General features: G+C 40.2%; 1 protein-coding gene across 2 annotated transcripts in view; it reads left to right on the top strand.

Moving 5' to 3' along the window:
- The window catches only part of HDAC9 (histone deacetylase 9), a 774,871-nt gene that overhangs the window by 650,259 nt on the left and 112,606 nt on the right, over positions 1-12,006 (top strand). For both annotated transcript variants that reach the window (XM_069729825.1, XM_069729826.1), the window contains one exon: positions 550-671. In XM_069729825.1, coding sequence (XP_069585926.1) covers positions 550-671 — 122 coding nt within the window. The remainder of the gene's footprint in view (positions 1-549; positions 672-12,006) is intronic.

Here is a 12,006-nt window from a genome sequence, read left to right as displayed (position 1 = left end):
TGTTTTTGTAGGTTCTCAGACATACATTAGTGACTGTATGGGACTTCAAAAATGTACTCAAGATTAGTGATGGACGAGTATACTCGTTACTGGAGATTTCCCGACAATGCTCGTGCGTTCTCTGAGTATTTGTAACTGCTCGGAGATTTAGTTTTTGTTGCCGCAGCTGCATGATTTGCGGCTGCTAGACAGCCTGAACACATGTGGGGATTCCATAACAAACAGGCAATCCCTGCATGTATTCAAGCTGTCTGGCAGCCACAAATCATGCAGCTATGGTGACACAAACTAAATCTCCAAGCACACCCAAATACTCGGAGACCACTCGAGCATGGTCGGGAAATCTCCAGTAACGAGTATACTCGCCCATCACTATTCAAGATCCTTTGCCTCCTTCTACATCAATTTATGGCACATGACATATAAATAGATCTGTCAAGCTCACCGTCATGTATAATACAATGCGAGCGAATATACAGGAGAATTGTAAAGTGTTATATGGGTAACACCATTGTTAAGAGTTGTCTAATTTAGTTGTCTATGTTGCAGGGCAGCACATCACGCTTCATTGGATCAAAGTTCTCCTCCACTAAGTGGGACCTCTCCATCATACAAATATCCTTTAACAGGGGCTCAAGATAGCAAGGATGATTTTCCGTTAAGAAAAACAGGTAGGTGCTTGAAAAATACATATTTATGTTCTTGTTATGTCAAAGAAATTTCGCAGAATTTGCACTTTTGCAGTTGTAGATCAGACAGAGATTGTGGAATTATGTAATTGGCTTTCCAAGATTTTGATAATGATTGCCTAAGGATAGCCCTTCCATATCAGCTTGATGAAACTCCGACTCCTGGTGATCTCACAGATCAGATGATTGCTGAGCATCCTCTTCACTGTTCACCAGTGACAGCTCCATACAACCTGCAGTGGCTCAGTCCCATTCAAATGAATAGGTCTGAGCTATACTAAAAAAAAGCTTTATACAGGCCAAGTAAAACACAATAACATTATTTCTACAATCAAAGATAAAAATCTATATAGGTATAAAATAACGCAGCACATATGGGGCTAATGGTGGGGATACCCGAATAAAAATATACAAATACGGTACTAATCAGATACAGTATACATAACATAAATTCAATCCTGCAGGTCATTCAAGGTATACATACATATACACATATACATGCAAACAGATGTGTATATACATATGTACCCACACATACACATAGCAAAACCACAAACGCAACCATATAATCTTGATATAGGGTGATAGAATGAGATGGATGGCAGAAAGCAATCATATAGCACATCCATAATTTACTTGAGGTTGTAAATACAAAAATAAGTAGGTAACTGTATGCTAAGTAGTAGTATTTAGATATAGTTAAAAATGATCATGATATAACTACCCTAAGGATAGATGTCCAGAGGCCCACCACACCCGACTCGCGTTTTGCACTGAAGTGCTTCGTCCAGGGATCAGTGCGAAACTTTGAATTTGAAGGATTTAATTTATGTTACATATACAGTATCTGATTAAGATTTCTATATTTGTTCCTGCTTATCCCCACCATAGGATCATGTCCTCAAGTTCAGTATTTTAGATCAGTATTTGTAACACAAAACCAGGAGTGTGTGATAAATACGGAAGTGGTGACAAGTTTCTATTATTCTTTTGATTATATTCTGATGTAAAATACTAACCATATACTGAACGTGTGAACGTGACCTTAGCCCCATATGTGCTGTTTCATTTTATACCTATATATATTTTTATCTTTGATTATTGAAATAAAGTTACTGTATTTTGCTTGGCCTGTATAAAGCTTCCTGTTTGGTTTATCTACTATTATGCATTTTGGATTGTCAATGAGGTTTGTGGTTTTAGATGTTTCTGATCAGGTCTGAGCTGCAATACTTGGCACAATCACTACACTGGTGAGAAGCATCATCAGCTGATCGGTGGGGTTACCTGGGGTTGTACCCTCACTAATCTGATAATGATGGCGTCATTATAGTCAGGCAATATATCGGGAACCGCCTCTGTAAAAGACACTGGTGGCTGGACCAAATACGGGTGGAGCCTTTATACCCTTATATTTGCTGCTAATAAGGCAAAGATATTGTGTAATAATGGCGTATATAATAACCACATAGACAGGTCTGTAAAAATAAAGCTCTTATGTCATCTGTCAATTTAAATAACAACTTCTAACATCAAGCACGTAAAAGAATATCTTATCAGTGGTCTTACATAGGACTGCAGGCCTGCACAAATCTATTCCAACTAAGCAATAACCAGCTCAGTGTAATTTACTGTTTCAAAACTGAACCTGTATCACTACAATTTATCTTTTTGCCAGAACTATAACTTGATTACAAACTTTAGTCCGTTAGCCTGGTAATAGTTACACCTACATAGTATCTTACGTAAGTCTTTCTGAACTGAATAATTCTCCACGTTTCCGAGGATCCCATCGTAAACACATTATATCACTGCCCTTTGATCTCTGGTCCAGGATAAATCCTGCCTGTTTTCCTATGGTTCCAATGGGAATCAGGTTCTGTCCCACTCTATATTTTCTGATGGACATCGTGTTTGCATCAAGTGAAACTTACTGAACCCCTGCTGAGAACATGAATAGGTGTAGAAATGTCTGTACCTTGAAGAACGCCTCCGCAGCTGCTATTGAAGCTTAATGGAAGTGGCATTTGAAAGGAATACATGTCCCAAATGCAATCCTTATCAGAATCTCCGAGTGGGGAATTTGCCCTTTTGGTTTACCCTGTGTCCTTTTCTATTATATATAAATGGGCTGATATCTTAAACAGATGAAAAGTCATAGACGCTGCAAATAAAAATTGAAGGATGATTGCATGTATAGTTGGGTAAACATGTGGGCAGGGAGAAGCCTGGCATTCCTGCTGTGAGGCTTAATACCTATCAAATACTCCCACTATTAACTAGTGCTCCCCTTGAAGGACTCCTGTGGAGTGCGGTTTGTTATCATTGGCCACCAATTATAAATATTACATGGGATATTTCCTGCAAGCAAGAGTGGAAAGCACTGCAGGAGTCAGCTATTTTACTAGACAGAATAACATGCGAGAGTTGGTGCATTGGAAGAGGCAGAAAATATCGGGAAATTAGATTTTAAGCCCCAGCACAGACAGGGAATTTGCATGCAAGGAGATGAACTGATAATAAGGATGTACTAAGTCAGATAATGATTTCCATGTATTGATCATAATGAGTTAATTACAATGAATACATTGGATAGAGAAGCATTGATCCGATTTTTAAGAAAACTCGTAGGTCAAAATTTTGCAAAGATGTTAAATGTTATCATCTCTTTTGTGAGTTTGTGATCTTGGTTTCCCAAGATCCATTCCTAAGCAATAATTGATCAGTTAGGGTACCGTCACACTATACGATTTACCTACGATCACGACCAGCGATATGACCTGGCCGTGATCGTAGGTAAATCGTAGTGTGGTCGCTGGGGAGCTGTCACACAGACAGCTCTCGAGCGACCAACGATGCCGAGGTCCCTGGGTAACCAGGGTAAACATCGGGTAACTAAGCGCAGGACCGCGCTTAGTAACCCGATGTTTACCCTGGTTACAAGCGTAAAACTAAAATAAAAAAAACAGCACATACTTACATTCTGGTGTCCGTCAGGTCCCTTGCAGTCTCTGCTTCCCGCACTGTGACTGCCGGCCGTAAAGTGAAAGTGAAAGCACAGCCGCTGTGCTCTGCTTTCACTTTACGGCCGGTAGTCACAGTGCTGGAAGCAGACGGCAAGAGACCTGACGGACACCAGAATGTAAGTATGTGCTGTTTGTTTTTTTTTAGTTTTACGCTTGTAACCAGGGTAAACATCGGGTTACTAAGCGCGGCCCTGCGCTTAGTTACCCGATGTTTACCCTGATTACAAGCGAACGCATCGCTGGATCGAATCGCTAGATCGGTGTCACACACACCGATCTAGCGATGACAGCGGGAGATCCAGCGATGAAAGAAAGTTCCATACGATCTGCTACGACGTACGATTCTCAGCAGGATCCCTGATCGCTGCTGCGTGTCAGACACAGCGATATCGTAACGATATCGCTGGAACGTCACGAATCGTACCGTCGTAGCGATCGAAATGGTATAGTGTGACGGTACCCTTAGCCCCACACTATCTGTTCACTTCAGGAGCGCAGTGCTCCCCAGCCGGCCGACTTCCTGACTGATGGTCGGGGCGGTTGCTGCTGCTGCTTGATTGACAGCTGGGACTAGCAGCATTGTTGTACTATTGGCTTGGGGTGTGCACTCCCGATGCTACCAGATGAGGCATTTCTGCCTATGCAGAAAGGGATGAGTGATGAAACTGGCTGGGATTAGGAGATAACTTTGATCTTCAGCAATCCTGGCCACCCTAAGTGCAGGCCTTACAATCTCTATTGAAAAGAACTTTGAAGCACTGTGTATAATTGGTCAGAAGTTGCCAGTAACCTAGAAAATAAGCTGGAAATAACAAGAAATTAAATTGTACTTATCAGAGGAACAGAGGGAGATTTTTTAATAAGTAAATTACAAAAGTGCTTATTTCATCAAGCACTTTCCAACAATACCTGTAAGATAGGAATTACCTTTTCATTCAGATTTGACCAACTTTTGAAAGGATGTTCTGCCAGATAGACCACTGTAGTAGGCAAAGTGAATACAGAGAGTTGTGGTCACAGTTATAAAATGTATTTATTATCCTTACTTCTATAGCGCCATCATATTCCACAGCACTTCACAGATATTGTCATTATTGCTGTTCCTATTGGGTCTCACAATCTAACTTCCTAATCAGTAGGTCTTTGGCGTGTAAAAGTGACCTGGAGAGCACAGAGGAAATCCACACAAACACAAGGAGGACATACAAACTCCTTGCAGATGTTGTCCTTGATGGGATTTGAACCCACTGCACCCTTGCTTTTATCTTGCCAATACATGGAAATAAAAGTATTGTATAAGTATGTCTTCAATTTTGTGGGGACAGGTCCAGAACAGACCTTTGCGTCTCCAGATACACAGTGCTTGCACAGCTCTTACACTGCGCAGATACACATTATGTTGACTCATGTCTTCGTTGTATGGTTCTACTTTTTGTAATACGACTTTCCAGTGTTAGTGATTGCTGCAGTCCACAGTTTTGCAGAACACAGAGATGTATGCGATTCGGTCTATTGATCTGATCTGTAGCACCAGCTCAATGGTTAAGACCTGAAAGACACACAGAGCTCCAGAAGTCACTGTACAACTCTAGACTTAAAGGGTGACTGCACTTTTAGAAAACTTGTGACCTGTTATTCCAACATAGCAGATGTTTTGATTGGTTGCCCAAGTACTGAGAACTAAAGCAGAGGGGCAGAGACAATCAACCAAGTACTGCCGTCTTCTGAGACTGTTTATATGACAGACTGAATAGAAAGTCTAAGCAAAGTATTTACTGACACCTCCACCGATTAAAACTTCTGACTTGTCTCTGTCTAGTTTTCTCAAACGGTAATGTATTTTCTCTTTACAGTGCGAATGCACCATCTATTGGGAGAGAGTTCCTAGACCCTTTTACACATAAGAGTTGGCCAACTCCACCACGTTCTCAGCCAACTTTCTTTTATGTGTATGGACACATTTATTTTTTTTTTAATCTACTCCTTCTTCAGCTATTAGAAAAAGGGTCTGAAGGAGTAGAATAACAAAGACTATACGTAGGAACATGGAAAACAAGGAAAGATTCTGGCACAACCATCCAGGGATAAAATGGATTCTTTAGTCAAATGTAGTTAAAACATTAAAAGGCGAGGCCTCGTACCTCACGCGTTTCAGGTGTATACACACCCTTAGTCATAGACTAAATGAGGCATAAGTGTAACAATCCAACATATATATCGTCTATACAAAAGTACAATTGCAATAGGTTAGAGCAAAGTCAGCTCCCATAAGGTGGAACCTGCACCCTCTGGAGGAACTACGGGACAAATTTCCAGCTACACATTCTCAGCGTGGTAAGCTCCTTCGTCCCTCTTCCACTCCCTTGATCTCACCATATACGTAGGAACCCAACTAGAATAGACAAGAACTTGAAGAGCTGCTGATAGCCACAAATCAGAATTAAGCTTTTTCCTTCATTGGCGCAGAGCTGAATATGAGATATTTGTTGCAATGATGAACACTTTCTATTCATTCTTGCGCTAGTTTTTATACAAAAAAGCCAACAGTACTGGTTTGCAGTTGGTACCTTAGAAGCTCACAGATCTTTTTTAGTTTGTTTTTATCCATTTTATTTGCAAAGCTGTCTCGTTTTATGTTTTAGGTGATTTTGAGCATTATCAAAAATGGTTACAAAAGTACATACACTTTACAGTATATATTGTCAGAAAGCCTTTTTCTTTTGTTCTTACATATTTCTTTTTGTTGCTGGTAAATTAAGGAATGTAAAACTTTTTACTTATGTGAGAGTCCAGATTATAACACTACATCCTTTAGAAACCATTCTTCTTGTGTTAAGGTATAGCCACTGATAGCATTATGCTCATATTGTATATTTTCTGAGGAGCTAATGATTTACTAGCTCTACCACCTTCCATTAATTAACATGACATTTTAACAACATCCAGAAATACCCTGTTTACCTATTAAATCACAGTAAGTACAATAGAGTTAATTCTAGCCCTTAGCTACATAACCCGTATGTTTTTATGCTGGTTTTATCAGGAAAAGAAACAGGAACCCCGACACGAGTCAAATGACCCTTGCCTCATTTACGTAGCCACAAGGCTTTGCTGTAGGCCTTGGGGACAATGAGGGACTGTTGTACCACTGTGCCCACTGGACACACAATGATGTCCTGTATATGCTTACAGTGATAGACAGGCAGAAATCTGTCACCTTTGCCCTTGAGGTTAAGCCTTTTTTTCCTTTGCTTTGGGCAACATGGCTTTAGATAGTTTCTAGTCCTTCATATAAAATATCGGATTTGCCCAAAGTTCAGTTCTTAATAGATATTTATTATTGAAATAGTTTCCTTTACACTACAAATAGAAATGAATGAAGCATTAAGGAATGGAAATTTCAAAAAGCTTTCCTAATATTCCAGAATACACAATATGTTTTTTGGCCAAAAAATGATTCTTTCTTCCATTACTGTCCTTAAAAGAACAGATTGGGCTCCGAGTCCTTACATATTAGATTGGGAGATCTTCTTACCTGTACTTCTTTATTGATTAATAGGAGATTTGGATTTCAACACAAGGGAGAGGGGAATAATTCCTTAATAAAGTGTTAGGCAGTATTTCCTTCTCCATTGTGCCGATATGCATTCTTCTGTTTGATCAGAGCAGATCTCCTATATTTAATGTGAAGAAGGCTTTATTTATATCAAAATTAGTGCAGCCAATAATCCCAACCACTTTGACCAACTCTAAGGACTATGGAGATATGTGATCAGACCAATAAGCTTTTGAGATATGTGCCATTTATATGATTCCCTAATATATCAATGTACCTTCAGCAAAGGTGAGGCTGTATGTGAGCCACCAAATAAAATGACAGTGTTCCTTACATTAGCAGGACATCGAACTTTCACATAACCTCTCTAATGGATTATCTACTGCAGAATCACTTTGATCCCTGTCTGCTACTGAAGTGCTAATTTGCATTTAATGGCCTTTTCTCACTTTTGCATTCAGAATAATAATGTCTTTATAGATGCAAAATGTGTTTTTTATGAGCCTGTGACTTTTTTTTTTGTTACTTCATACCCAGACGTGTCATCAGGTTATTGCTTGTATATCTTTCAAAGCCCGAAAGGTAGGGTATAGGTTAGAGGACAGTCATGTAATGTCCAAGCTATTAAGTCCAAATTCACTGTTTATACATAACGTTGGATGCTCCTTATCCATTCTGACTGCTCGTAAGAACTAATAAATTATACCAATTCATATTACTTGGCTTTCCGCATACTCTGAATGGCAAAGACATCTACAATACAATAATATCAACAATTCTCAATCCTTGACGTTGTAGTTGGGTTTTTCTTCACTTGTACTAAAAGTTTAGTTCAATGCCACATTAGTCTAAAGTTGATGCAATGGGAAATTTCAACTCAAATCATTGTTGGGTTCAATTTATCAATTTGTGACATATTTTGTAGCTTTTCAAAAAGTCTCAAATAATAAATTAAGCGAAAACCGCAGGAAACCTTAATTCCTTCCACAGTTTTGAACATAAAAACAAAACAGGCAAACACATATAAAATAAATTTTAAAAATAGGGCAAATTAAAAAAAGAATTCGGCATAAGTGGAAAAAATGGCGAAGAACACCAAAAACTAAACAAAGCAAGGAATAAATGCAAAAATGAATTGGCCCTTATATGTTTTCTTATTGCTATGTATTTTAACATAACTATGGTATTTAGGGACTTATTATCTCTAAGTTTCTTTGATTGATAAGAAAGACCAGTAGTGGTTGTAATGATGCTGGTACCAGAAGAGCATGTAAGGATTTTAAGACTCCTCATACTGGTGTGCCAGACCTGGCAAGTCACTCTACACAATAAAAAACCTTACCCCTTAGATCCCAGTCTTAGCCTCTCACCCAGCCAAATCAGATCTCATGCTTTGCACTTTCGAGGGGCAGTACCCTGAAACACTGTCTACAAATTGAGATTCTGATTTGGCTTTTATCCTAAGTCATATTGCAAGGCTCATTAAAGGATCAATAGTGACTTTTAGGATTGCTGCTTCCATTAGGTGGCACTAGAGTTTAAGCCCTCTTCCTCTCTAAAGAGATAATTTGCATACCTGGGTGAATAAACACCTTTTCTTTATCCCTTTCATTTAACTTTTTTTCTGTGGATTTTGAACGTCATCTTGTGCTGGCCATGATACTGATCCCCCCACCCCCGATATTGTATTACCTAAGGCTGCTGTCTTTTTAAACAGTTTGAATGGTAGCAACAACCAATATAGACTAAAATGTTCATGGCATAACAGAGAAGTAGTTCAACAGTTGGTCCACTTTCAACGGTTGTTCAATCAAAAGGATACCCTGGACTTTAGAAAAAAATGTACTAAGCACTAACAGGCAGGTAGTTGCTACCTTCCTGCCCATTGTGCCCAATGCCATTCTCCGCCAGCACAGAGCTGCCACAGACTTCAGTTGATGTCACATCAACAGAGCAGCAGTTTCTTTTCCTGTAGACAGGATGGGACTACTGGTGTCATGCTGATTTACAACTGGCATCCCGCAGCCTAATTGGAGGAAGCCGGCTGTCAATCAGCATGATACAGTATGTTTACTCTGTCAACAGGAGGATAAATTGTTGCTCTGTTGACAGGGAGCAGCTGAATCTCTGGCAGGAGCGGTTACTGACCGGCACAGGGTAAAACAGACAGGTAGTTGCTTCTGTTAGCAATTACATGCCTGTTAGTACTTAGGCACAGTTTTTTTTAAAGTCCCGGATATGCCCTTAGTCTACTTTTTATATAATGTGTATGGTCTCTATTAGCTCCGCATCTTAATACCTTGTTAATTACCTTGCAGTTTTCCTGCATTGCATCTGCACCCAGGGCACATGCTAATTCTGCCTCCAGTAGCTATGTCCCTGCTCTTTACTTACTGTATGACTAGGGTTAAGTTCCCACGGTGAGTGTTCAGTGCATTTTTGTTGTTGCAGTTTTTCTGCAGAATTTTTACAGTATAAGCTATTAACTTTATTGGGTTAATCATGATTTTTCATCACATTTTTCAGTGTATTTTTTACATGATTTTTTATTGTAGTTTTTTCCTCTTGGTATGTCACGTTTTAAATAAAACTGCTTTGTGTTGGATATTTCCTGTTACTTAGTTATGATGAATCTTTATTTCTAAAGTCATGTGCGGATTACATGCTTTTTTATTGAGTTTCCTCTGTGGAAAAACAATAAAAAGTGTTTGTTTTTACATCTGTTGATGGAGCGCCCCCCATGGGGCCGTGGGGTACTCGGTACCGGGTCCTTCGGTTCTCAGGGGGATGTCATGGTGGCTGACCCGGTCCATGGCCCTAGGGACATCCGTGTAAAAGGGAAAGGTCTTTAAAGGGATAAGTTCATGACGCCACTTGTGGTATTCGGTCAGGGTGACTGACGCTGCTTTAAGGGGTCCGCTGGGCTGATGTTATGGCAGCTAGATGGTATACCTTCCCACAGGTGAAGTATGTCCCCAGGGCTTCCCAGTGTGTAGATGGTGGATGGTGAGAGGCGCAGTGAAGAATGAGGACACAAGGTTGCAGTCTCTTTACCTTTTACTGAAGGCTTCAGCATCATGGGGATAAGTTGGAAACTTGGGCTGAAAGGTGGCAGATGAGGTTTAACAATGATAAATGTAAGGTTATACACATGGGAAGAAGGAATCAATATCACCATTACACACTGAACGGGAAACCACTGGGTAAATCTGACAGGGAGAAGGACTTGGGGATCCTTGTTAATGATAAACTTATCTGGAGCAGCCAGTGCCAGGCAGCAGCTGCCAAGGCAAACAGGATCATGGGGTGCATTAAGAGAGGTCTGGATACACATGATGAGAGCATTATACTGCCTCTGTACAAATCCCTAGCTAGACCGCACATGGAGTACTGTGTCCAGTTTTGGGCACCGGTGCTCAGGAAGGATATAATGGAACTAGAGAGAGTACAAAGCTGGGCAACAAAATTAATAAAGGGGATGGGAGAACTACAATACCCAGATAGATTAGCGAAATTAGGATTATTTAGTCTAGAAAAAAGACGACTGAGGGGCGATCTAATAACCATGTATAAGTATATAAGGGGACAATACAAATATCTCGCTGAGGATCTGTTTATACCAAGGAAGGTGACGGGCACAAGAGGGCATTCTTTGCGTCTGGAGGAGAGAAGGTTTTTCCACCAACATAGAAGAGGATTCTTTACTGTTAGGGTGGTGGGAATCTGCAATTGCTTGCCTGAGGAGGTGGTGATGGCGAACTCAGTCGAGGGGTTCAAGAGAGGCCTGGATGTCTTCCTGGAGCAGAACAATATTGTATCATACTCAAGAAGAGGTGCGAAATCGGCTAAATAAGATTAAAATAGATAAATCTCCGGGTCCGGATGGCATACACCCACGAGTACTAAGAGAACTAAGTAATGTAATAGATAAACCATTATTTCTTATTTTTAGTGACTCTATAGCGACAGGGTCTGTTCCGCAGGACTGGCGCATAGCAAATGTGGTGCCAATATTCAAAAAGGGCTCTAAAAGTGAACCTGGAAATTATAGGCCAGTAAGTCTAACCTCTATTGTTGGTAAAATATTTGAAGGGTTTCTGAGGGATGTTATTCTGGATTATCTCAATGAGAATAACTGTTTAACTCCATATCAGCATGGGTTTATGAGAAATCGCTCCTGTCAAACCAATCTAATCAGTTTTTATGAAGAGGTAAGCTATAGGCTGGACCACGGTTCGATGGCGAACTCAGTCGAGGGGTTCAAGAGAGGCCTGGATGTCTTCCTGGAGCAGAACAATATTGTATCATACAATTATTAGGTTCTGTAGAAGGACGTAGATCTGGGTATTTATTATGATGGAATATAGGCTGAACTGGATGGACAAATGTCTTTTTTCGGCCTTACTAACTATGTTACTATGTTACTATGTTAGATCTGGGGATTTATTATGATGGAATATAGGCTGAACTGGATGGACAAATGTCTTTTTTCGGCCTTACTAACTATGTTACTATGTTACTATGTACAGTCCAGAGCACCAGATCACAGGGCAGGCAGAGTCCAGCCGGTCTGAAGGCAAATCCAGAGTCACCTTATCCAGGTGGAAATCAGTAGCCTTTCTCTAGCACCTTGGTGTTGTAGTACCTTACTGCTAAGCCTCTCATAAGGTCCTCACAGATTATGTAGATGTTGTTGATGTTATCTCTCTCTCTCTGTCCCCCATATGAATAGGAC

Source organism: Ranitomeya imitator, chromosome 6, assembly GCF_032444005.1.
Source record: "Ranitomeya imitator isolate aRanImi1 chromosome 6, aRanImi1.pri, whole genome shotgun sequence".
NCBI classification, from domain to species: domain Eukaryota; kingdom Metazoa; phylum Chordata; class Amphibia; order Anura; family Dendrobatidae; genus Ranitomeya; species Ranitomeya imitator.
This window is presented reverse-complemented; position numbering and strand designations above follow the sequence as displayed.